At 41.4% G+C, this 27461-nt stretch overlaps 2 protein-coding genes across 6 annotated transcripts in view; both read left to right on the forward strand.

Moving 5' to 3' along the window:
• The window catches only part of LOC115163477 (CD166 antigen homolog), a 63817-nt gene extending 49289 nt beyond the window's left edge, over positions 1–14528 (forward strand). The window contains exons 2-16 of one of the 2 annotated variants that reach the window (XM_029715391.1): positions 2526–2632; positions 4348–4549; positions 4717–4781; positions 5233–5320; positions 5606–5764; positions 6865–6989; positions 7243–7375; positions 8027–8139; positions 8463–8589; positions 8838–8959; positions 10380–10512; positions 11123–11152; positions 12673–12784; positions 12894–13042; positions 13148–14528. In XM_029715391.1, coding sequence (XP_029571251.1) covers positions 2526–2632; positions 4348–4549; positions 4717–4781; positions 5233–5320; positions 5606–5764; positions 6865–6989; positions 7243–7375; positions 8027–8139; positions 8463–8589; positions 8838–8959; positions 10380–10512; positions 11123–11152; positions 12673–12784; positions 12894–13008 — 1631 coding nt within the window. In that variant the 3' untranslated portion in view covers positions 13009–13042; positions 13148–14528. The remainder of the gene's footprint in view (positions 1–2525; positions 2633–4347; positions 4550–4716; positions 4782–5232; positions 5321–5605; positions 5765–6864; positions 6990–7242; positions 7376–8026; positions 8140–8462; positions 8590–8837; positions 8960–10379; positions 10513–11122; positions 11153–12672; positions 12785–12893; positions 13043–13147) is intronic. The other variant, XM_029715392.1, reaches the window with a different exon arrangement.
• Positions 14529–15521: 993 nt separating this feature from the next.
• LOC115163478 (dual specificity tyrosine-phosphorylation-regulated kinase 1A) lies at positions 15522–27103 on the forward strand. Of its 4 annotated transcripts, none has more exons than XM_029715393.1 (12): positions 15522–16331; positions 18271–18340; positions 20322–20518; positions 20683–20793; positions 20967–21155; positions 21298–21445; positions 21568–21854; positions 22020–22166; positions 22294–22434; positions 22556–22859; positions 23064–23188; positions 23508–27103. In XM_029715393.1, exons 2-12 carry the CDS (start codon positions 18331–18333, stop codon positions 24078–24080), a joined length of 2232 nt encoding a protein of 743 aa, XP_029571253.1. In that variant the 5' UTR covers positions 15522–16331; positions 18271–18330; the 3' UTR covers positions 24081–27103. The 4 variants fall into 4 exon arrangements, with proteins under 4 accessions (XP_029571253.1, XP_029571255.1, XP_029571254.1 ...); XM_029715394.1 differs by lacking the exon at positions 15522–16331 and adding an exon at positions 16607–17150; XM_029715395.1 differs by lacking the exon at positions 18271–18340.
• Positions 27104–27461: the final 358 nt, after the last annotated feature.

Raw genomic sequence — 27461 nt, forward strand, 5'->3', positions numbered from 1 at the left:
CATATGGTCTCACAAGGGGTCTGAGGATCTCATCTCGGTACCTAGTCAGGCTACCTCTGGCGAGCACATGGAGGGCTGTGCGGCCCCCCAAAGAAATCCACCCCGCACCATGACTGACCCACCGCCAAACCGGTCATGCTGGAGGATGTTGCAGGCAGCAGAACGTTCTCCATGGCGTCTCCAGACTCTGTCACGTCTGTCACGTGCTCAGTGTGAACCTGCTTTCATCTGTGAAGAGCACAGGGCGCCAGTGGCGAATTTGCCAATCTTGGTGTTCTCTGGCAAATGCCAAACGTCCTGCACGGTGTTGGGCTGTAAGCACAACCCCCACCTGTGGACGTCGGGCCCTCATACCACCCTCATGGAGTCTGTTTCTGACCGTTTGAGCAGACACATGCACATTTGTGGCCTGCTGGAGGTCATTTTGCAGGGCTCTGGCAGTGCTCCTCCTGCTCCTCCTTGCACAAAGGCAGAGGTAGCGGTCCTGCTGCTGGGTTGTTGCCCTCCTACGGCCTCCTCCACGTCTCCTGATGTACTGGCCTGTCTCCTGGTAGCGACTCCATGCTCTGGACACTACGCTGACAGACACAGCAAACCATCTTGCCACAGCTCGCATTGATGTGCCATCCTGGATGAGCTGCACTACCTGAGCCACTTGTGGGGGTTGTAGACTCCGTCTCATGCTACCACTAGAGTAAAAGCACCGCCAGCATTCAAAAGTGACAAAAACATCAGCCAGGAAGCATAGGAACTGAGAAGTGGTCTGTGGTCCCCACCTGCAGAACCACTCCTTTATTGGGGGTGTCTTGCTAATTGCCTATAATTTCCACCTGTTGTCTATTCCATTTGCACAAAAGCATGTGACATTTATTGTCAATCAGTGTTGCTTCCTAAGTGGACAGTTTGATTTCACAGAAGTGTGATTGACTTGGAGTTACATTGTGTTGTTTAACCTCTCTGGGGTATGTGGGACGATTTCGTCCCACCTACGTAACAGCTACTGAAATTCCAGTGGCGCGATTTTTGAATCGTTAGAAATACTATTACTTCAATTTCTCAAACATATGACTATTTTACAGCTATTTAAAGACAAGAATCTCGTTAATCTAACCCCACTGTCCGATTTCAAAAAGGCTTTACAACGAAAGCAAAACATTAGATTATGTCAGCAGAGTGCCCAGCCAGAAAAAATCAGACAGCCATTTTTCAAGCTAGCATATAATGTCACACAAACCCAAACCACAGCTAAATGCAGCACTAACCTTTGATGATCTTCATCAGATGACACACCTAGGACATTGTGTTATACAATACATGCATGTCTGTTCAATCAAGTTCATATTTATATCAAAAAACAGCTTTTTGCATTAGCATGTGACGTTCAGAAAACGCATAACCCCCGGCAAACTTCCGTTGAATTTACTAACAGTTTGCTAAATTACTCACGATAAACGTTCACAAAAAGCATAACAATTATTTTAAGAATTATAGATACATTACTCCTCTATGCACTCGATATGTCCGATTTTAAAATAGCTTTTCGGATGAAGCACATTTTGCAATAATCTAAGTACATAGCCCGGCATTACAGGGCTAGCTATTTAGATACCCACCCAGGTCAGCATCCACCAAAATCACATTTCCTATAAGAACAATGTTCTTACCTTGCTTGTTCTTCATCAGAATACACTGCCAGGACTTCTACTTCAATAACAAATGTTGGTTTGGTCCCAAATAATCCATCGTTATATCCAAACAGCGACGTTTTGTTCGTGAGTTCTAGAATGCTTCTTCCCGGTCTCGTGCATGGCGCATTGGCGTGTCAAAAATGTCTAAATATTCCATTACCGTACTTCGAAGCATGTCAACCGCTGTTTAAAACCAATTTTTATGCCATTTATGTCGTAGAGAAGTGATAATATTCCGACCGGGAGTATGCATTGAGCCTAAACAGCCGTATAAAATTTCTCCTCGGGAGCGACTCATGCACGCGCATCATTCAAAGGTCCTCTGAGCATCCACTTACAAAAGGCGATAATCTGTTTCAACCTGAGGCTCCCTCGTAAACCTTCAGTTATTTCGCGGGCTCTGAGAGCCTATTGGAGCCCTGGGAATTGTCACGTTACAGCTAAGATCCTTACTTTTCAATAAAAAGATGCAAGACGCACGACTCCTTGTCAGACAGGGTACTTCCTGCTTGAAACCTTGTCAGGTTTTTGCCTGCCATAGGAGTTCTGTTATACTCACAGACACCATTCAAACAGTTTTAGAAAATTCAGAGTGTTTTCTATCCAAACCTGAACAATAATATGCATATTCTAGCTTCTGAGTTGGTGTAGGAGGCAGTTAAAAATGGGAACATATTTTTTCCAAAATTCTCAATACTGCCCCCTACCCCAAACAGGTTTTAAGTGTTCCCTTTATTTTTTTGAGCAGTGTATATATATATATATATATATATATATATATACAAATATTTTCCCACTGACTGAGTAAATGACCATGTGTTTTTCTCTCTCTCTCAGTGAGTGCTATGGATACTGTTATCGGCCTGTATGGAGAGACCGTTGAGGTGCCATGCAACAATGGAGCCCCCAAACCAAAGGACCTGTTCATAACAAAATGGAAATACGTAAGTTGTTCATATACACTGAGTGTACAAAACATTAGGAACAACCTTCCTAATATTGAGTTTCCCCTTTTGCCCTCAGAACAGCCTCAATTCGTCAGGGCATTAAGCGAGCAGTGTGTTAAGAAGCAGCGTGGCTTGGCAGGTCATGTTTTGAAGGACGCATGACTCTCTCGAGTCCGTTGGGGAGTTGCAGCGATAAGACAAGATTGTAAATACCAATTGGATATCACGAAATTGGGGATTTAATCTCATGTACACTGAACAAAAATATAAATGCAACATGTAAAGTGTCGGTCCCATGTTTCATGAGCTGAAACAGAAGATCCCAGAAATTTTCCATACGCACAAAAAAGTGTATTTCTCTCAAATGTAGTGCACAAATTTGTTTACATCCCTGTTAGTGAGCATTTATCCTTTGTCAAGATAATTCATCCACCTGACAGGTGTGGCATATCAAGAAACTTATTAAACCACATGATCATTACACAGGTGCACCTTGTGCTGGGGACAATAAAAGGCCACTCCAAAATGTGCAGTTTTGTCACACAGCACAATGCCACAGATGTCTCATGTTTTGTGGGACCGTGCAATTGGCATGCTGACTGCAGGAATGTCCACCAGAGCTTTTTTCCAGAGAATTTAATGTTAAGCCACCTCCAATGTCGTTTTAGAGAATTTGACAGTGCGTCCAACTGGCCTCACATCTGCAGACCAGGTGTATGGCGTTGTGTGGGCGAGCGGTTTGCTGATGTCAACATTGTGAACAGAGTGCCCCATGGTGGTGGTGGGGTTATGGTATGGGCAGGCATAAGCTATGGACAGCAAACACAATTGCATTTTATCGATGGCAATTTGAATGCACAGAGATACCGTGACGAGATCCTGAGGCCCATTGTCGTGCCATTTATCTGCCGCCATCACCTCATGCTTCAGCATGATGTCGCAAGGATCTGTACACAATTCCTGGAAGCTGAAAATGTCCCAGTTTTTCCATGGCCTGCATACTCACTAGACATGTCACCCATTGAGCATGTTTGGGATGCTCTGAATCGACATGTATGACAGCATGTTCCAGTTCCCGACAATATCCAGCAACTTTGCACAACCATTGACGAGAAGTGGGACAACATTTCACAGGCCACAATCAACAGCTGGATTAACTCTATATGAAGGAGATGTGTCGTGCTGCATGAGGCAAATGGTGGTCACACCAGATACTGACTGGTTTTCTGATCCACGCCCCTACCTTTTCTTTAAGGTATCTGTGACCAACAGATGCATATCTGTATTCCCAGTCATGTGAAATCCATAGATTAGGGCCTAATGAATTTATTTAAATTGACTGATTTCCTTATGAACTATAACTCAGTAAAATCTTTGAAATTGTTGCATGTTGCATTTATATTTTTGTTCAGTATATATATACACACATATATATATATATATATATATATATATATATATATATATATATATATATATATATATATATACACACACATCCTCTTCAAGCTTTCAAGCTTCCAGAGCAGCAGCAGTGTCAAAATAATGATTAGATATTCTAAAATAGCTATTAATAAGTCATAAACTAAGTCTATTTAGCTTCTTCACCATTAGTGGGTGAATGATATGTTCAATGGTTTCTATACCAAGTCCTACAGTAGTGCAGCTCAGTTAGTACATTTTTTAAAACCCAAACTGTTTTTTATTTCCAGGACAATGGAGACCTGCTGACCCAGCTGAAAGACCAGGATGCCTCTGTCATAGCCACCGACAAGTACAAAGACCGTGTCAGCATGGCCGAAAACTCCAGCCTGCTGATTGCTAAAGCATCACTGAAGGACGAGAAGACTTTCACCTGCATGGTGGTGGCTGGGGCTGACATCTCAGAATACCCTGTCAAACTCCTTATCCACAGTGGGTACATAAGGGAAATATTGCAGCCATACTAATGCATGCTATGGAATGGGCCTTTGAGGTACAGGTCAATGCTATGCTGTGTGATATTATGATGGTTAGTCAGAGTGATAGTGAGTGCTTTCTGAGATGCCTACAGCTTGTTAATGTTATGAACTGTTCTACAGAGGCTCCAACCAGAGTGGAGATCACAGCCCTAGCCGCAGAGCTAGAGATTGGCAAACCAACCCAGGTAGGTTCATCATATGCTTTGCTTATGCCTACATTATATTAAGCAGGAATATCAAGGGAAATTCTTCATTGGAGATGAAGTATCTTGAGGCAAACTAAAGAAGGACGGTGCGGCTGGAATGAAGAGTGCTTTGAAGTGATTCTGATGAATTAGTAAACAGCAGAATATCCCTCCTCCAATTAAAACAACCATAGGCTGGATCTAAGAGGGGGTTTAAAATGCTTTGGGCATTTCATGCTACATGGGGGGGGGGTTCACAAATGCAGTAGATCCACCGCAGATGTGAGCTAGTTTGCACAGATATTTGATCAATTAAGCATCAAAAATATTGGAATTTTATTGGGCTGCTTTTATAACGTAAGGATTTTCCAATCTTTTGTATGCCCTTGTGGATTGTTCTAAAATAGGATTTTTCCGCTTTTTTCCTTGCTTTGTTTTATCGTCTACACAGCTAGGGCAGTGCAGCGCCCCTGATGCCAACCCAGCTGCCAACATCACATGGTTCAAGAACAAGAAACATCTGGTGGCGGATGAGAAAGGTACGTCGTTGAAGTTCTGCTGGATTATTTACAAGTGGTAAACAACTGCAGGGGGCTGAAGATTGCACATTCACACATTTCACTTGTTTGGTGTGAGATTCCACAAGAACTGAGTAGTGAAATATCACCTCTCGAGCAACATATTTTCTTCAATTCTCATAAATGTGTCTGTTTCTACAGGATCCAAAATGTCAGTAACTTGGTGATTATATTATTGTTTATCTGTGTGTCAATATGCTACTCTGTAACCATACAATTTCTAATCAGTATTGTTGTTATTTTTAGGCATTATAATCAGTTCCAAAGTGAATGTGGACGAAGTCACTGGCCTCACCACCACTTCCTCCACTCTTCAGTACACAGCTGAGAAGGGAGACACAGATGCTCTGTTCACCTGTGGGGCCCTGAACGCCTTGTCCTCCCCAGTCTCCTTCACTGTCACCTGTAAGTAACCAGAGAGCCACCAAACTACTCCAACTACCCAAAATAGCCCAACTACCTAAACTGCTCCAACTAACTACCCAAACTAGCCCAACTACCTAAAAGGCCCCAACTAACTAGCCAAACTGCCCCAAAGACCTAAACTGCCAAAACCAACCTCAAACTCCCTCAACTACCCTTACTACCTAAACTACCCAAGATGCCTCAGCTACCTTAACTGCCTCAACTATCCTAACTGCCTGTAACTGCCCTAACCGACACAACTTCCCTAACCACTGTCTGTCCTAGGAAAGCTATTGATCTGCTATCAGCCTCAGCAGCCAGCAGTCAGTATATCGACAACCAGATTGATTGCTGTTATATTTTCAAGTTATAGTCCGATCATTTGTGCCTATATGGCTCTTTTCTTGCAGCCCAGACAGACAAGAATAATGACACAATAATGACACTAATTTAAAAATGATGTGTCCATGAGTCTGTTGTGGGAGTGATTCGGAGCGTAGCATTCGAGGAATAGCATAGTCGATGTTATTCACTCGAAATGGCCCTTTAAATACGACCTATCAGGGCTCAGCGGCTGTTTGAATCCTGTTTTTAAAAGAAATGTTGGCAATTTGGCTCGTCTAGAGCAGCATCATTGATGTTTGAAAGGAGATTTTTGTCTAGAGCCTCGGGGTGTGGCTGCCGTTCGACCAGCTCCGCCGCTGCATTTAAAAGCAGCCATCGCCACAGGAACACTAGCTTGGCTAGTCTGCTTACTGTGATGGTCTCAGAAGCCCTGTCTGCCCAGTGTCACTGTGATGGTCTCAGAAGCCCTGTCTGCCCAGGGTCACTGTGATGGTCTCAGAAGCCCTGTCTGCCCAGGGTCACTGTGATGGTCTCAGAAGCCCTGTCTGCCCAGGGTCACTGTGATGGTCTCAGAAGCCCTGTCTGCCCAGGGTCACTGTGTTTCAGGTCTCAGCCTGACTGTGTCCTCCTCCTCTCCGTCTCCTGTTCTCACTCTCACTCTCACTCTCTCTCTCTCTCTCTCCTCTCTCCACCTCTGCTGTTCAATTGCTCCTGTTCTCTCTGTCCTGGTCTTTCTCTCTCTCCTCTCCCTACAGACCCCACAGAAAGGGTCAGTCTACATGTAATTTCTAAAGGGCCCCTTATGGAAGGAGACAACGTGACTCTGAAGTGCAAGGCTGACGGGAACCCACTTCCCACCAGCTTCAACTTCCACATTCAGGCAAGCACTCAATGACATGACTCCACTATCCTCCCACACAACCAGAAACCCCACCTGGCATATGCCCTTAGTTCCTAATCTGACCCCTTTAATTACTTGCCTTCTACTGCCATTGTCCTCTTTAACCCAGTCAAACCCTACACCTGGTCAAACTCTACACGACTTACACCATCCACCCTGTCTGTGAAGCGCTACATTAACCTAGACTCAAGCCCATCTGAGAGTTTAAAAATGTATCCTTATGTTCCTAAAGAGAAAGGTGGTGAAGGTGGAGAACTCTGACTCCTACACTGTGACTGATGTCACACGTGACAGCACAGGGGAATACAAGTGTTCTATCATTGACAATGCCAAGATGGAAGACTCCAAGAACATTACCATCAATTGTAAGTCACTCTTTATCTACAGATATCTTGATCAACGTTTTAAGCTAGCTAGCACTGTTCCTAGGCCGTCATTGAAAATAAGAATTTGTTCTTAACTGACTTGTTAAATAAAGGTAAAAGAAAACATTTTTTTATTATTAATTATTAAATTAAGTTATGTATTATCTTCAACTGAAATACTGCCAGCAATTTATTTAACAATGCTAGCAATGGATTCATGGGAAATACCAGCCATAATGATAGCCCATTTCCTGCTACTATAGATTGCGTTTGGAAGTGTGTGGGAAAATTACTTATCATCTAATTCATAATTCGTTCTTTGTCCGGCTGTATAAAGTCATTAGGGTTATTTTTCTCAAAGGGGAACATTGTCAGAGTATATTTCCGCTTGCATCCTCATCCCTCAGCAGGAAAGGACATACGGTTTGTTAGAGAGAATAGAAGCCGAGCATCTCGTCTCACGCTGTGAGGTGAAAATACTTGGAAAGCTCACATCCTTTAATGCGTTAAATAAGCTGGATCAATGCGGACGTGCTGGGGCTTCTATAGGGAGCTGATATGGTTTTCAACAGGAGTGCTGTGGCCCCTTCTCCTCGAGGCGGTTAACTGCCTGTTTACAGTGTGTCTTTCTCCTCCCTTCCTCCCTTTCAGACCTGGATATGAGTTTGAGCCCCTCTGGGAAGGTCATGAAGAGCGCCGGTGAAAGCTTGGCTCTGAACCTGCAGACCGATGCGTCTGGAGAACTCAGGGTGTCCTGGACTAAGGTAAGACTAAACAGTACCAAAGTTATTATAAGGCCTAGATTTATGCTTTTGGTTGGAAATGGGTGAAAAAACCTTATCAAAGCAATAAGATGACTTCAGCGTGTTTTTCATAATTTATATGCATGTGAAGGGCGCCTAGCGGTTAAGAGCATTGGGTCAGTAACCAACAGATCGCAGGTTCAAATCCCCGAGCCGACTACATGAAAAATCTGTCGATGCGTCCTTAAGCAAGGCACTTAACCCTAATTGCTCCTGTAAATCACTCTGGATAAGAGCGTCTGCTAAATGACCAAAATGTAATGGTTAATCTTATATCATTCCAGGACAATGGCAAGCTAGACAAAATGCCTAAGTTTGACAAGCTGACCTACTCTGATTCTGGAAAGTATGAGGTTGTGGTCACCATGGGTGCTCTCATCAAGAAAGCCTCTTTCGAGCTGGTCGTTGAAGGTAAAGACTTTGGGACATTTACTCAGTTAAGGCTTTTGTGCTGTTACTGGGCACATTCAACACTGTTTTTCAAAGATAGATTTTTGTACCTGTTCTTAATGATAGACTTTTATTCAAAGATCCTGATTCCCCAGTAGCTGTTCCACTTCAGGGAGACGCTTTCTCCATATTTGTTTGTGTTGTCCATACATCATGTGGTGTTGTTGCATGGCATGGTGTAGCTGAGGAGGCCATGCTTCTTCTTGCAGGTATTCCAGTCATCCGGCGGTTGGCCAAGCAGCGTGGCGAGGACGGCCAGCACAAGGTACTGACCTGCGAGGCTGAGGGCTCCCCCAAACCCACTGTGGCCTGGAGTGTCAACGGCACCTCGGTATGAACAAACACAGACATCTTCACTAAGGTGCCAGGACACTCCACTGACACACAGGAGGTGCCATTAGACTTCACACCCGCAGGGACACTCATTATACAGACCACACATACTGTATTTATCCATCAGTTACTGTAAAACGCACAATACCCTTATCTATCCTGGAATAGCAGCAAAGACTCACAAAATCATCAGTCTATCTGGAATTCTCTCAAGGCAACACCTTGTGCCATGCACCCATTTTTCTGTGGAGTGCCACCACATGAATGGAACGGAACACACAAATCCTCGCCATCTCTCCGGATGTGTTACTGCCGATATGAAAGCAGCCCCTGACCTTATAAAAACAGTCAATTTAAGCTTCCTTTTATTGGAATCTGTCAGGAAGCCAGGGAACTCTAAATCTGGGACGTTTACAGTCAATGAACCTTTGGATGTCTTTGTAGTGAGTGCTTGTGGTATTTTACTGTCCACACTATTTCAGACAGACAAACTTCCCCATAATGTCTTTCACTATGTTACTATTTGTGACTTCCTAAGTAACTTCTCTTCTTGAAACTTTTCTGACTGACACTTCCCAAACTGATGGGCTCAGTGTTTTTGTAGATAGGTTTCCTTCTCTCAGATGCACACCACGTTTATTATGCATTGGTCTGTCATGAAGACAAAGGATTTTTGTTCTTGGCGTACCTGTGTGTGCACTGATAGCACAGCTACACAATGAGCCAGCGTGAGATTGTGTGTGTGTGTGTGTGTGTGTGTGTGTGTGTGTGTGTGTTTGTGTGTGTGGGGGGGGGGGGGGGTCATGGGACACACACCCATTGGGTCTGCATGATTAATCCACTCCAAAGCTGCACTGACCTCTTTCGATGAATATTCTATGGCTGAGTCACTCACACACAGTAATTTAGTCACAGCTCACATTTCTGCGCATCTGGGGACAAACACACCAGTGCATTCAAAGTTTAGAGTTCTATAAAACCTGTTCACAGTAAATAGGATAAGACATCAAATGTAAGCTTAGTGCTGGCTCTTTTCATAGCAGACGCACCATATCGTATTCTTAGAAGATGTGAAAAGGGTGTTGCCTGTTTGTCTGGGGGTTTCTCTAGTCCCCTGCCTCTATGCCCTAAAGGTACTCCTTATCACGAATAGGTTGAGCCTCACGAAAATACAACACCACCTCCTAGTGGTAGTATATGAAATATACAGATTCTATTTGATTCTAGCAACATTCATTATGCCATGGAATAATATAAGATTCCATATATTCCTCGCAATAGAATTCTATGATATGCATCTTTGTGCTATTACTGAAGAGGAAGCAGCTATGTTCTGCATGGCATTTAAATCTCCATGAGATACACAAGATATACGATAAGCCATTGTACACTAACAGCTGCGTCTATTTAATTTTCAGGCTGATGAAAGTCCCTACGTCAATGGGAAGATCTCACACAAGCTGACCATTGTGCCTACAGTCAACCTGACCGTTGTCTGCACTGTGTCCAATGAGCTTGGCCAGGACACCAGGGCTATTAACGTGTCGACCTGTAAGTACAGTGTGGTGGTATGGCCTACAATTCCCTGTCCTATCCCCTTCCTTCCTCTCTAAAGGGTAACTCACTAATCCTTGTGTGGATCTGGTCGATCACCCTCTCCCGATGCTAACAAACTCCCCCACTGTCTGTATGCATGATGATTAGTAAAAAAGTATAGAAATGTTTTATGGAGGGAACCTTGGCCATGGGGACATAGTTCTTGTCTCTAGCCAACGTAAAACATGCTACTATGCATACTGGACATACTATGCATGCTCCTTGGCAATAATTTCGCTTTGGTTTCTGCAGTATTTGATTAGATAAATCAGTACAGACAGCCATATCTCACTCATCTTTGTGTTTTTGGAAAAGCATTTTCCCTTTTTCATTCTTCTCCCTCACTTTTGGTCTGTTTGTCGGGATGCTGGACTCTATCCTTTCCCCCCTCTGACGTCACGTTCTCAGTTTGCATGCGACCAGGAAATCTAAACAACCCACACCGTGTTACAGTCAAGCTAGAGTCTAAAATAGCCGATAACACACTGTCTGACCAATGACATTATACAGTATACTTAATTGATTTCTGGGTTGGACGTTAATATAACTTTATATCTGATTTCAGTATTTGAGGAGGTGAGAATGGATAAACAAGGTAAGTTGTGATGATCTTCTTTAACATTTCCTGTAGCAAGAGGGAGGAGAGGAGGGATTCTGTAGAAAAATATATAAGCTTCCCAGAGAAAGTGGAATCTGCTATTGTGCATTATACCCTCCAGAGCACAATCTCAGAGTAACAGCATCCACAAATTGCCCCACTGCTGAAACACTGTTGAACAACAAGATGTGGTGCTGGGGGTGTAGGAAATATTTGTTAAGATAAACATACAAATTCTGAGGATCAGAAGGAGTGGAGCCACCAGCATCCTGACAATCTCTCAATGTTATCCATACTTTCATTTGCCAAAATTGTATTTATTACATGTTCACAAGGAGCAGTTCACATTTATCTAACCATAATATAGAAGGTTACAAATTCTATAACAACCATTGAATTTTGCAGCATGAATGTGTATACCTTATTCATTCATATGTATTCATTGACATTTATACACAGGTTTGGGGAGTAACTGATTACATGTAATCAGTTACATGTAAACTGATCATTTTTTCTTCTTCTGTAATCAGTTACGTTACCAGCAAAAATATTGTAATCAGATTACGGATACTTTTGAAAAAGTAGATTATGGTAGAAAGGATGTTTTGTGAAAAAAATACATTATGACATCTTTCTATTTTCTTAATGACATTCAATTCAGCATTGAAAAAAGGCACAAGTTTAACTCCATTGGTCCCAGGCCTCCCACAGTGAAAAAGCTGAAATTCGCTACTTTTGTTGATCTGCTTGCTCTGCTCTCATATTTATCCTCATGTTTTACCGTTTAACCAAGTTTGTTACACCTGAGTGTTTTACTTGCCATTACTGTGATACGTTGTTGTTGTTTATCTACCTTAGTTGAATGCACTGACTGTAAGTCACTCTGGATAAGTGTGTCTGCTAAATGACCAAAATGTAAGTGTTTGGCAAGTGTTCATTTTTACATTTACATTTTGGTAATTTATCAGACACTCTTATCACACCATTGTCAGTAGACTTCTGATACCAATGCAGGATGAAAGGGGGACACAAAATTGTGAACCGCTATAAAATAAATGGTATAGAAAAGTATTTTGTATTTTATATATTTTTTTGTAATACAAGTTACAGGTCTCGAAAGTATATTGTTACCAAATACATTGGATGTAGTAGTTCAGGCTGGTGAAATACAAAATACTCAAAAGTAATTGAAATATGTCCATCTCTGGTCAGAGACCACTATGATGACACACCAAATGCGTTTGATCGATCCTTTTTGTCTTCTTCTAATGCCTCTTAAAAGGAAAGTAATCCAAAAGTAAGTAATCAGATTACATTATTGAGTTTGGGTAATCCAAAAGTTACGTTACCGATTACAGTTTTGGACAGGTAACTAGTAACTGTATCAGATTACATTCCGAAAGTAACCTACCTAACCCTGTTTATACATATGCAAATGTATTTTTTGCAGTCTCTTCATTTGCAGAATGTTCTCTCCTTGTTTCTGATGTTTCTCCTCTCTCTCTGTGCCTTTACAGGCTCATCAGATGACAGTGACACAACAAAATTGGTGGTGGGAGTTATTGTTGGTCTGCTCCTGGCCACTGTAGTTGTGGGTCTAGCATACTGGCTGTACATGAAGAAATCCAAGTAAGTTAATTCAATCAAAATGCCATTCATATATAGCATGTTATGGTGATGTATGTATTATTATTGGAGGGCTGTGATTTGTGTTAAACAATCTGATTTGTGTTAAAAGGCAAGGCAGCTGGAAGACTGGTGAGAAGGAGGATGGATCCACTGAGGAGAGCAAGAAACTGGAGGAGAAAATAGAGGAGAAGCTGGAGGAAAACAGCCAGAAAGTTGAGGTGTAAAGAAAAGGAATGTTTAAAGAATGAGAGAAAAAAAGGTAAAGAACATGTCTTAAAAACACGTCTATTACTGTATATTAGAATATTTACTTGTTATGTTTTAGATTAAAAGATGCCGTTAACATCATCACCATTTTTCTGCAGTGCGGAAGCGGCAACTAGAAGGTTTTTCTCACTTCTGTTAAAATTTGAAAAGGGGGCATTGAACTGGATGAAGACCATTTGGATTTGGACTTATCCACAAAACTTTATTTCCTCTGATTACTGAAAGAAAAAAACTCGCTAAATGAAAGGATATGTGTTGTACATAAGCCTAAATTGTCTGCGCTATGGATAAAATGTGTTAACTTTCCTCTGTAATAGTTTTTGTTTCAAGTGTTGGTTAAGAAGGCTTTGGTCAAATTGAGAAAAATGCCAATTGGAGAATTTGGCTTGGATTGAATTAACGTTATTGCTATTAGAATAACTACTGGGCCAGATGCCTTTTCTGTCAGGATGTGTGCATTGGCCTATCCCTCCCTGACCCGCAATGCGTTATAGAGGATCTGAAGGTCTTCGCTGCTGTTCCATCTCAGTTCCATATCATCAACACAACCAAACACAGTCAATACATTTTGTCAATTTTTTATGAAACATACACTGCCATTTTGTTTAGTCTCCATTGGAAAAATAAACTGTTGAATATTTGAATAAAAGGGCTAAGGGAAGGGTATAGGCTACATAACCAGCTTTGGTTGTAACGTAATATGAGTTAAGCATTATACCAAGATGCATCACTTTGCATTGCAAGAAGTAGAACATATGTTGTACAAATTATTTCATGACATGTTACATGGTTCCTGTTTGTTTTTTGTACATTTTTGCCATCACAAGTATCAGGAGATTGAGTGATGCTGTTAGGCATGCAGTACACTCTGACCATCTGTTTGTGTATCAGTGGGTTGTATTTAGTTTGGACATAACCACTACATTACAGAATATGTCTTATCTCAGTTGTGTTCACAGTGTTAAATTCTGTGCTTTTATGTAATTTTTTATGTGTAAAGAGACAAGTTGTCCAGCAGTTGTATACTTCACAACTTAGGTCAGGGTTATGAGTAGCATTTACTGAACCTGTAAATATATCAGACCTAGATGTAATTGTGATTTGTTTTGGTTATTTTTAGCTATTTATATTGTTCAAGGTTAGCATCTCTGTTAGTAATATTCAATTATTCTCACAAATTTAACCACTTAGCTTTAAAGGTACTGAACAATTGATAGTAATTTCTTGCAGTTATTTGACAATAATAATTATAATGTAAGCCTTCTGTGGATTTTGAGCCTTCTGTAGATTTCTATGAGATTTACCACATATCTCATACTGTCAGCTTGCTGTTTGTGTCCTACGTTGTAGTTAATGTGAAATCAACAAATTGGAAATAAGACCAAAGAGGGTAAATATTGCCATGCAAGTATTGTAAATACTGGCTTTTGTTTTTGTACTTTTGTTTAAAATAAAGTGTAGCCTACATTTTGAAGAATCATGTTAAAGAATGTTTTGTTGGCTCTGTCATTCTGCTCACAATACATCATAAACAGTATCGCCATCAGATATCTTTGAGAATAGGTACATATACACCCCAAAATCCCAGAGAATCAGTCTCTGTTCATTCGTATCATCCATAAATCCACATTTTACAATTGGACCACTATTGGGCATTCCTCAACGCTAATAGCAGGGCACTGGTAAGTCAATTCAGAATCACACAGGACCATGATAATCAGAAATCCAGAACTGCACATAGAAAGGATGTATGCTGCCATCCATTGGCCAAAGAACATAGCACAAGGATTTGCTTCATCATTCAGAGATAAAAAATGTTACTAATAAGATCCCACTTGGATATTTCAATCAGGTTGCTTTCAGTAGTTTGATGTGATTTATTAATATCTTGTCACATGTTAAATGTTACTAGTAAATTCATGTCAAGAGTCAAGTTTTGCAAAACTGAGTTCATAGAACCTTAGAGAACCTTTAAACTGACAGCCATACAATATAGGCTAAAGATAAATAAAATGTGGATGCCCTTTATACAGCTAGTCTGCTGTCCTGATCAGGAATGTACTTTACAGATGTGTTCTTCTATGCAACAATATCACACAGCTTGTTTATATTCAGGAATCATGATGTCAATCTGACTGTAAAAAAGACTAAGTCTGTATGTCTTGCATTTCATTTTCTGAAAATGTGTTATTGCAGTCACAGTTTTAGTACTGCCTCAAACATGAATGCAATAAAGTTTGGCAAATTCCTGCAACACAACTAACTATTCATGCATTTTTTTTCGAATTTAGAAATCCTATCTAGATTATTTTATTCTACTTTAGAATGTTATAATTAAATTGAGACAATTTATTCATTAGAATAACTGATTGATTGACAAGTTATGACAGCGTACAACGTTGAATCTATGGTTGAATTATCCTCGTCAATGGTTCATCCGGGGATTTGATAGATTGATTGACAGTTGTCATAGTAACAACTCAGGCAATCGCCATTTTGTCAGAAGGTCTTTTCAAATGTTGTCCCTTCCCGCCGGAATAATGCAATCACTGGATATACCATTGACATTTGTGTTGAAAACGATGCGTCGAATGGATCGGATTAGGACAAGTAAAAGGCAAATGATTTAGCATAGTTTAAATATATCTAGTGAGAGCCGCACTTATAGTTAGTTGTCAGTGTCTCTGGTCTACCGGGCCGGTTCACTGCGCAGGTTTGGGACGCGCGCCATTTTGTGAAAATTGACATAAAACATTTTGTCCAAAAATAAGCGTGTATCTTAGGGCATGATAATGGTTTCATATTTTTGGGGTCTTCGTTATTTTTAGTTATGGTTGCATACGTCCATGTTTCCCGTGGTGAGCTTGCAAGAAAACGGAACAATCTGAATGTAGCTACCTTTTATTTAGCGGTTGAATTCCTAGCTACAGAATCTTGTTAGCTAACTGGCTAACCTTCGCTAGTTAATAGTAGCCACGTTCGTTTAGTCAACTAGATAGCTAGCTGGCGCTAGTCGTCAGCTGATGCTAGTCGAAGTTGGGTGGATAACTAATTTTGTTGGTTGGGGACGCATTTGATCGTCAAGAAGTTTTACTTGGATGGCCATTTTTTACTTGGTTTGCCAGTGGAGGAGACTTTTCACCTTCGCGTTACGGGAATTAGGTTGCCTGTGACTGACTGTTAACTTAGCCGACGACAGTGGGGGCGGAGAAGCTCAAGCTGGATAAGTTGCCCTATCATACAGGTTAATTGACTTTAAATGAAGATCGTGCCATCAGAGGTGAGCCCGTGTATGAAGCTGACTATGTGTGTTGTATAATGAAGGTAGTTAACGTTTCATGGAGTGGTAATTAGTTAATGTAACTTACGGGCATCTAGCTAACGATCAGCAGCAACCATTGCATTGGCCGGATGTCGTAAGAATGCTGCTAACATTAGCCAGTACAGATTCGCTAGCTAACGTTAGCGCTCTGGATCTAGTTACACCTAACATTTAAGCCTAGCTAGTTAGCTTAAAAAAAAAAAATCTAACAGCATTGCCCTTTAGTTGGAACTAACGTTAGCTAATATTATCTAGCGGCTAACGTAACGTCAAAGTGTTAACGTAAGTTAATAGCTAGCTAACAGTCGCTAACGTTAAGTATTTATGGGCAAGCAAAGTTGACGCGTTAACTACCGTAGCTAGCTTACGTTAACCTGTTAGAAAGTTGGGGGCAAGATAACGTGGTAGCGAACGTTTGAGTATACGATCGTTATCCAGTTAACAATTAGGGCCCATAACCAGCGTTATTGGCTTGCTAGTTAACTAACTCGCTAACTGGTCATCTAACGTAGCTGGCTAGTAAGCTAACGTTAGGCCCATACAGCTCTCTCGCAGAAGACATCGTCACTGCAATCACTGGCGAGAGGAAACGGATTGCTCGCCTTAACGTACCAAAGCTAGAAGGGTAACGTTAGCTAGTGAGTAAGCTAGCTATGTAGTATTTGTCATTGTAGACGAAGCCAGACTGCCACTGACATTTCTGTTCTTGAGAAGGCTAAACTAAACTGATGATTTGCTTTCGAAATTCCAACCATGGCGAGAAATACTCCATCACCTGTGAGTAGCTAGCTAACAGTTAACAATTCCTTATTTTGAATTGATGACATGCCGTTTTGAGTGTGCAAGTATGTAGCAAAACTGAATCGTTTTTAATAAATAAAAAATGTTATAGGATAGACAGTTAGATATGAAGTTACATACAACACTTAAAATTCGAATTAAAACTATATCCATGTAGCTAGGCCTGTGTTCATGCCTCAACTCAATAGTCAGGAAAGGAACTGTTCAGAAGACGGTCCTGAAAGCGGAATGTTTCTATCGTTTATGCTTCACAAGCAATTACCTTGGTTATCCTTAGTGGTACAGTTGGAAGCATTATCTTTACTTTATATGCACCGTTCTGAATAATTTGAATGGTTTACAGTTTGTGTTCAAAACATTTTTGCGTTGCAATGTGGGCTTGTACAGCATATCATATTTAGCAAGCATTCCCACACTAAAACTACTTAAACTCACTGTCTATACATAATGTAATATTTTATTAGCTAGTTGCTGTTGAGTCATTTGGGTCATCTTCATGACATGTGTATATAAAGTTAATGAAACGCCAGAACATTTTACATTTACATTTGTCATTTAGCAGACGCTCTTATCCAGAGCGACTTACAGTAGTGAATGCATACATTTCATATATTTTTTTTCTCCTTACTGGTCCCCCGTGAACTTTGACAATGACTAAAGACATTCTGAGAGGAGATCTCAAGTTTTACTAGGTCCACAACAATGGTCAGTCAAGCTGATTTGACCTGCTTGTTTGGATGGCACCTGTTTTGGTGTGAAACCATGTTTCTGAACTGTTCTTGCAAAAAGTCAACAGCCTCATACATCATAGATTTATAAGGTTAATTGTGTTAGGCATGTTGAGAATCATTGGTTCACTGAGATTAACCAGACTGACTGGGGAAAGGTGGTTGTTGGAGTGGTTATAGTTTTCTAAAGTTACAAAATATGTGCATTTTACTATCCAGTAGTTTACATTTTTTGCCCGTGCCTTTGCACTGTTTTGGTATTTTTCCTCCCTCTTTTTTTCCATCAAGTTTTTGTGCTTTTGGAAAGTAGATCCCACCTAAAATGCACAGTCAATGAATGATACTTATCTCCTTTTTGTTCTTTATAGTGGGTTGTGGTTTGCTGCTGGACTCTCCTTCCAGGATGATATGAAATTTTACAGGAGAAGATGCATCCAGGTTAGCTGCAATAACTGACATATTTTCTCTTTCGTGGGGAGGAGGCACTCTTCTGAATTCCCCCCACAGCCTAACCATATCTTGTCAATCAGAAATATACATGAAACATAATACTTCAATTATTAAATAAATTACCTGCTTACTTCAAAACAACTTTCAGTTGTCTGTCGTGCAAAGCAAATTGCACATGAAGACATTTCCACCATAAGTCAGTCACAGTAGATTTATATTATTTATTAGACTTTCCACATGTTCAAATTAAGTCTCTTTCAATTCTTGATTACCACTGCCTTGTCGTGTTCCTCTCGACCATTACAGTGCGTTCTCCCTGGAATTTCGGTTGCATTATTAAGTTTACAATTTGGGATGACATGAAATGGAGTGAAGTTTAAAGTAGAACCATGGTGCACCTCAAGATGTCAGCCAAGAAGGTGGAGAAGAAAGAATGAAATGCCAGTCATCCTTAGACTAGTCTTTTGCATATAGTGAGCTTGGAAGCATGCTTGAACAACTGGCAAGCATTGTTGAACAGTTACGCAAAGGACAAGTGTGAACTGACCAGCCCCAGATATAATAATAGTACATAATTATATAAAGGCCTATATAATATTAAATGTACAATCGTGATTAAGTAGTAGGGTTAGAATAAGCTACCATATTTGTTTTTGTCAGATTCTGAGGTCACCCCCACAATCAGTTATACCTTAAACATGTTTTATTATTGTAAGTATGACATGTCAGAAATGGCATAGTACAATTGTATAATTCAAAACTGGATTCTCCTGCACTAGCTACTGTACATTTTTATTTCAAAGGTTTTCCTAATAATATCTATCTGTCTGGATATATTTGTTCCTCCACAGCTGGGTCAGCTCTGTTTCTAGTGCTCTCAGATGGAGTGCAGGTTTTGGGCTGTGCTGCTATTTTGCTGCCAGGCTCTAGTGTGCTGAAAGCGGCCTCTAAGTGTGCCAAAGTTCAATTTTATTTCTTGTTTATTTCTTGGTTTCTCATTGGAAAATGGGAGCTGCTCTGCCCTGGCAACAAAAGTAGGTTATTTGCATACTGCGTTGTGATTGGCCTGTGCGTTGATGGGCTTGCCAAATCACGCTGTATCTCTGTGGTGATAGGCTATGCTAATTAGGTGCTGTTGCTGGGATTCTGAATAGTGGTTACTGTGTAGCACTGGTGAATTGTGTTGTCTGGTGAGAGATGCTGATAGATGAACAAGCTACTATAATAATTTTCTGGTTTCTTTTCACAGAAAGAGAAGGTTGATTTACTTCCCAAAATGTATAGATATGTCATTTTTATTCCGGATTTAAAAGTACATATTCTACAGCACCACCCCCCACCCCTCCACAAAGGCGAATAAAAAAATAAATGCCTATTTTCTTTACCATATGAACATGTTTTAAGTATGTGTGTGTATGTATGCTTTTTTTTAAGCATTTACACAATGTACAAGGACACAGATATTTTGTGTTATTACTAGTATAAGCCAAGAACTTCCATTTGATACAAAGGGGCCCTCATGGATGCTAATACAACAAACATACCATATATAACTTGAATAATACCACTATTTAACAGTAATAGATGGGCCTATATGTCTCCCACTCATGTCGATGTATGAGGTAAATTACACTGACCGTAACATGTTAGTTAGAATTTATCACCCTTGCCTAGTTAAATAAATAAAAGTTTGAATTTATCAACATCCCATTTCAGAATTGTAGATAATCATTGAAATTCATACTGCATAGTAAGGGTTAAAGGTCAGGGTGCTGAGTGTCTTACACTTCTAGACCTCTTGAAGTGGTATTTTAGATCAGTTTGTCAAGGCAGGAAACGTTCCATTGACAGAAATCAGTCTGAAAAATCTAATTGAGTTGTCGCTACTTCAGGGGAAGTTTGTATAATGCATTTTTTTTTAATTTTTACAATTTCAGCGTTAATTCGTGTCAATGTTGATTTCTTTCAGGAGGAGAGACTTCAGCATGCAAACCTTCGTCCGTCCGGCTTGCGCCCTCTTTTTCTTTCCACGCTGCTGGTCTTCAGATGGCTGCTCCAATGCCCCATACACACCAGCAGTACAGTGACCGCCATCAGCCGAGCACTGACCAAACTGCTGCGGTCCTACCGTACAGCGACCAAACGCAACAGCTCACTGCCAACCCGGTATACAAGCAACACAGAAACCTTTCAATTTGTTAGACACAAACATTCAAAAATGTACAGAATCATACACTTTTTAATACACACACGTGCCCAATAGAAATCAGAACTTTAACTAGCCTGTCATTTCTATTGCAAAGTGTAAGAATTCATTTTTGTGTTGTCAGAGATCATTGTTGTTACAGAGGCACATGCCCCAGTGCTTTCGTGACCCTACTTTGGCTCCCCTGCGGAAGCTCTCTATAGACCTTATCAAAACCTATAAACAGATCAATGAGGTGAGACTGGTTTCTGCTGTTCAATGTACTGCAATTGTCACAACATTTCATATTTGAGTGTTTGAATTGCAGATGTAACAAACAATGCAAGTTTAGAATATTTTTCATATTCTCATTTAGATCAGGAAGTACATATGCTCATGTCTGTATTTGGGTTATTTCCTGAACTTTAGGTGTATTATGCAAAAAAGAAGCGGCGGCACCAAACGGGTCAGGGTGAAGACTCCAGTCACAAGAAAGAGAGGAAGGTCTTCAATGATGGCTACGACGATGACAACTACGATTACATTGTCAAGAATGGGGAGAAGTGGATGGACCGCTATGAGATTGACTCCTTGATAGGCAAAGGGTCATTTGGACAGGTACACTTTTGTAAATGATTATCAACATTATTCCCATGATGAACTTTGGAAATTGCTTTCATGTTGAGCACTTGGGCAGCTAGTGTGATTAAAACATAACAAGAAAATATGTTGGTGTTTTTTCTCTTTTGGATTGCTGTAGGTTGTAAAAGCTTATGACCGTGTAGAGCAGGAGTGGGTTGCCATCAAGATCATCAAGAACAAGAAAGCTTTTCTCAATCAAGCCCAGATTGAAGTGCGCCTCCTAGAGCTCATGAACAAACATGACACCGAAATGAAATACTACATAGGTAATGCACTCTAGTGCTTGTCTGTTGTCCAAGCCATTATGGCGCACTGTCATCTTTTACACTAATCTCTCTTGTATGTGTGTCAGCCACACCTGACTGACACTATTTCTCCTGTCATGTAGTTCACCTGAAACGTCACTTCATGTTCCGGAACCACCTCTGCCTGGTGTTTGAGATGCTCTCATACAACCTCTACGACCTGCTGCGAAACACCAACTTCCGCGGCGTATCTCTCAACCTGACCAGGAAGTTTGCTCAGCAGCTTTGCACTGCGCTGCTGTTCCTAGCCACGCCCGAGCTCAGCATCATCCACTGTGACCTGAAGCCAGAGAACATCCTGCTGTGCAACCCCAAGAGGAGCGCCATCAAGATAGTGGACTTTGGCAGCTCCTGCCAACTGGGACAGAGGGTATGCTAATCTACTACTTATCGTCTTGGTCCAAAAGAGTTTAACCTTGTATCTTGTACAAGTCTCATTTCTTGCATATGTTCTGTTTTCAAGATTGTTGTAACGCTGATATCTGTAATGATATCGATAAGAATGGGTTGTGATTGACTCTTTCTCCTCCCTCAGATATACCAGTACATTCAGAGTCGTTTTTACCGCTCCCCAGAGGTGCTGCTGGGCATGCCCTATGACCTGGCCATCGACATGTGGTCCCTTGGCTGCATCCTGGTGGAGATGCACACTGGAGAGCCCCTCTTCAGTGGAGCCAACGAGGTACAGTGTGCTTGACTGACTAGCTGGAGATTGTTTTAAATATAGCCAACTTTGAGTGAATACATTTGATACGTGCAATTAACATTTAATCCATGGCAATATTTTGTTTTTGTTCTATAATTCTCAGGTGGACCAGATGAATAAGATAGTTGAAGTTCTTGGTATCCCCCCCAATCACATTATGGACCTAGCCCCAAAAGCCAGGAAGTTCTTTGAGAAGCTATCGGATGGCACATGGAGTGTTAAGAAGACCAAAGATGGCAAAAGGGTGAGTCTGCTGTAGTTCCCTTCTCAATATGGTGTCCTAACATTGGCTTTTGGTTGTGTATTCGGGTTCAAGTACCTGACAACCCCTCCCTGTCTCTCCCCCTCGTCTCTCCTCTGAGCAGTATAAGCCTCCAGCCTCTCGGAAGCTCCACTCCATCCTGGGTGTGGAGGCCGGTGGTCCAGGTGGCCGGCGGGCGGGGGAGTCTGGCCATGCTGTTGCTGACTATTTGAAGTTCAAGGACCTGATCCTTCGGATGTTGGACTATGACCCCAAGAGCCGCATCCAGCCCTACTACGCCCTGCAGCACAGCTTCTTCAAGAAGACTGCAGACGAGGGGACCAACACGAGCAGCAGCGTGTCTACCAGCCCGGCGCTGGAGCAGTCCCAGTCCTCTGGAACCACCTCCAGCACTTCCTCCAGCTCAGGTAACACTCCCTGGCTCAATCGACCCTCTTTCTCTCCTCTGAATATTGCTGTTGTGGACTCATGTCTCAGTTTTCCCTTTTCAGTGCACTGGTGGGAAACCAAACCAATGGTGGTGTTTTCAACCTTTTCTATGTTCGGTCATTTTTGCGTTGTCTTTTGAGTGTGATGGACTTAGGCTGAGGTTGTGCCCTCTTCTCTTGCAGGAGGGTCGTCTGGGACAAGTACCAGTGGTAGAGCGAGGTCAGACCCCACCCATCACCACCTACACAGTGGGGGGCACTTTGGGGCAGTGATGCCAGCCATCGACGGTGACACCCTCTGTCCACAGGTGACATGTCTTTGTCATTCATTTGAATAAGCTAATTAATCATTAGACAACCTGTTGTAAGTCCTAATGTAGTCTATTATTTAAGTGTAATTAAATGCACTGGTAATGTAATTGTAACATTTTCCAAGGAACATTTAATATTTTAGTCATTTAGCAGATGCTCTTATCCAGCGCCACTTAGTTAGTGCATTCATCTTAAGATAGCTAGGTGGGACAACCACATCAGTCATAGTAAGTACATTTTTCCTCAAAGTAGCGATCAGCAAAGTCGGAACTAGTACGAGAGGCATTCATTTATTTCTCTGTGGTGCACTGACAGGCAAGAAAGCCTTACCCTCCCCCATTGGTGTGGGGAGGTGGGGTCGGACCAGAGCCGGTGGCCGGAGAGACCCACCCAGTCCAGGAGACCACCTTCCACGTCCCCCCTCAGCACCCCAAAGCCCTGCACCCCCACTCCCACCCCCATCATCACCACGGGCAGGTGATGGCCACACGGCCCCGCCCGCGGCACTACACCTCCCCCACACACAGCTCCTCCACACAGGACTCCATGGAGGTGGTGCATGGCCATCTGTCCATGACCTCTCTGTCTTCCTCTGCCTCCTCTTCCTCCACATCTTCCTCTTCCACTGGGAATCACGGCAACCAGGCCTACCAGCTCCGCCACCTGCCTTTTGGGCATCATGGCGGGCTGAGCATGGGGATGGGCGCCTTCTCGAACCCCCGGCAGGAGACGGGCATGGCTGCCCACCCCGCTTACCCCATGGGCACAAACACGGGGCCGGCTCACTACCTACCGGAGGGCCACCTGGGCATGAGGCAGGGCATGGACCGGGAGGAGTCTCCCATGACTGGAGTGTGTGTGCAGCAGAGTTCCATGGCCAGCTCGTGACTGCACTGACATTTGGCTGTGTGTTCCCCCTGTGCGTCATTTTTAAGGTGGTGTTTTTTACAACAGGTGTGTTGAACAAAAGCTGCTCACGTCAGAAGGGAGATATCGCTGAACCGCTACTACAGAGAAGAACCTTTGTTAAAAGAATGTGATTTCTGTCAGTTTTCTTTTTGCAATCATTAGGCACATGGTAATGTTGCAGAATAAGCATAGTAAAATTGAGACATCCATCTGCCATTTCACAAAATTCATGTAACAAATAACCACCATCTGGTATTATGTGGCAAAATATTCTGGTGAGCATTTGGGGATAAAGTTAGAAGCAGTTTTACAGGTAGCTGTCTAATGAAATGCTAACACATCCTCTTATTTCAAACTGTGGAATTTCTGACATTTTTCTTCCACAGGTTGTTGATTGTTTTACCCTTTTTTTAAAGTGAATTTTCACAGAAGAGCTGCTTTTAAAACCTTTAGCTTGACCAGGAGGAAAGTGTTTGCGGTGATATTTCGTGTTGTCTGTCGGTATTGTGTAACTCTGTGAGAGGGGAGCACATAGCAGTGGAGTTCCTATAGTGTGTGCTGGCCCAGACAGTGGAGGGGATACCCTGCAGGTGAAAAATGTCAGGGGGGGAGCGCTGCCCCCCTGGGGGCCTGGTGAGCTGGTCCCGGCCCTGGCCTGGCACAGACGAGAGAGCAGAGATGGGCTCTGGAGAAGAAAAGGGTCCGGCCCAGCGTGGGGAAGACTGGTTCAGTCAGTGGCTGGTTCTCAGATAACCTTTTGGCCTTACGACTCATGGACTTGGAATGGGTCGGAGCTGGACATTATCATTTTAATTAAGATGGCTTTCCTCTATTTTTATCTGTAGACAGCCCTTAATTGTTTAAGGAGAATAAAAATTATAGGAAAAGGTCATTTAAGAATGAAGATTTCTGAGGCCTTTCTCTACAAAGATTTCTCATCAGTGGGGCCCCACATTACAGGGTCTTGTACACACCAATCTCCTAAACATTACTTCCTTCAAATCTTGTTCACAGATTAAGGATTTTGTGATGGAAATAACTTTTTTTCCAGAGTCCCTTTTTTCAATTTTTTCCCCCGTTTGCATGTAGTTCCTCATCTGAACACCTGCACAAATGTCTCCATCTTAAACACGGAAACTGAAGAGAAAAAAATTAGTGAAGTGACTGCCTTTCTTTCTCCTCAAATTATGCTGTGAATCTTACAAGAATTTATTTTCCCTTTGGATATTTCTTTTTATACCAAAGTTTTATAGCATATTAGGTGTCTGTAACCAATAATGTAGCAGTTCACCACTTTTGACTCAGTTTATCAAGATCTTATTTTAACGTCAATACAAAAACGCTGCAATATATTGCTTTAGCAAAACTGGAAACCGTTAAGTTCAACAACTGTTAGCTACCGTATATTCTAAGCAGATTTGGTTGCAATGTTTTTCCAAACCTGTTTCCATATTAATTGGTAGATTATTTTTGGGAGTCTCTTTTAACCTTGGTATGTTTAGAGACATTGGTAGTTACTCTGCAGGCTCCGGAGTAGCAGAATTAAAAGCTGATGGTTCAACGGAGACCTCTGCATTCTATTTCTGCATTTCCCCCACTTATACTATTTTTAAAGGGTTTTGCTGCCTTTCATACATAATTTGGCAACATGCTAGCTACTGCCATAAAACTCAAGACTATTGTAGTCTCATTACCCTGGCACTGTACAGACAATTGCAGTAAATCTGATTTTCTAAGTGATTTGGAAGTGCACCTCCTTGTGAGCCTGGTCCTATTCAAATGGGAAGGGTACCAGTCAGCCCTCATGCTAATGTCCTGAGCATGTGTGCTCAACTTTGGCAGACATGCATGTCCGTAGAACGCTACCGTTAGTAAAGGCATTTTTTTGTTCATTTTATTTTATATCAGGGATTTTGAAGTGCTTTTTTATGCTTTAATTTTTTTAAATTTTATTTTGTTTTACTCTGGAAAAGTAACAAGACCAAAGTCCTGCTCATAACAGCCTTCTTAGTTACACACAGACCGCAGGACACTTCTACTGTCATCATAGTTCAGGGGAGAGCACATCACAAGGAAAAATCATGTTTGGTATAACCACAAACTCAATTGTAAAGCTACCTGTAATGATATTTAAATTTCATCTCAATGTTTAGGTTATAATCGCAATCATTTTTCATACCCCTCCATGATTTTTGAGACTCAGAAACTGCCAGTGGTTTTGCTGACACTCATACTGGTACTAAACATTCCAAAATAAAGATTTAAAAAACCTCTTAAGTGTGAGCCTGTTTCAGATCATGCTGATTGACCTCTGATCTAGAGCAGTTGTCATGAAATGCAGCCCCTTTTTAATAGTGGAAATAGAATTTATGTATATATTTATATTTTTTTAATAAAGGAAGTATAGAACTCACTACCTTGCTCCTGCTGGTATGTTGATTATGTTTGTCAATTTGGTGACCGTTCAGTGGGCAAGATCTGTTTTCTTAGTCAGTGGTGTAACGTGGCCTCTGGGCAGAGGTACTTGACTACATCAGGACAACACTATGAGGTAGGGTTTGAATCAAACAGGGAAAGCTAGATCTTCAAACCTTAATTTTCACAGGGTATATTGTAAGTGCATGTACATCCACAAACTTTACTTTTTGGTTGTATGAAAAGCACATGGTTGGGGAAAAAGTGGTTCCATTTTCAATAAGGCTGTTATGTTTGTGGGTTTCACACATATGTTTGAGTACTTGTTGACATATCCTCACCCTACAGAAGCCCAAGTCCTCTGATTTTCATTTGAATATATTTTCCTTCCATTTTTGATTTCACATTTTATAACATTTTTTGTACATGCAACATGCACTATAAAACTGAACAGCATGGAGAAAAGGATAAGTCCATGTATCCACAGATTGTAAGATCTAGTCAAGACTTTGCTGTGTATATGACAATGCCCTTTGTATTATATTAAGACAGTCTTATGTATGATATATAAAAAGAAGTTAATTGAACTGTTGTGAGCCTCTGTTCCTCTACACTTCTTCACACACACCAGTGTGCATTTCTTCCAGGAATACACTGTCTTGTATCAATGCTATTACCACCACAAATACCAAATAAATGACCACGATAGTGGCCACTTTTGTGCTCAATAACTGTTTAACCTCATAACTCCTTTGTGTAGCCTATTATTATAATTCAAAGTCATTGATACACTCGGTTTAGCACAACAAACCAAGACGGTATAGTACTAGTGTTGGAAAAAAGCCTGAGTGATTCTTGAATAAAACACAAAAGCAAGCTACATTTAATGGGTGTAGATGAGCTTTAGATGAATAGTATTATAGAGTATTGTGATTTAAATTACCT

This window comes from Salmo trutta, chromosome 26, assembly GCF_901001165.1.
Source record: "Salmo trutta chromosome 26, fSalTru1.1, whole genome shotgun sequence".
NCBI lineage: Eukaryota > Metazoa > Chordata > Actinopteri > Salmoniformes > Salmonidae > Salmo > Salmo trutta.

What these genes read in the sequence shown, in the direction of transcription:
- LOC115163478 (XM_029715393.1), top strand. An exon ending in GCAAAGGGTCATTTGGACAG is followed by an intron (nt 21,156 to 21,297) that starts GTACACTTTTGT and finishes GGATTGCTGTAG; the next exon opens with GTTGTAAAAGCTTATGACCG. An exon ending in CCTGCCAACTGGGACAGAGG is followed by an intron (nt 21,855 to 22,019) that starts GTATGCTAATCT and finishes CTCCTCCCTCAG; the next exon opens with ATATACCAGTACATTCAGAG.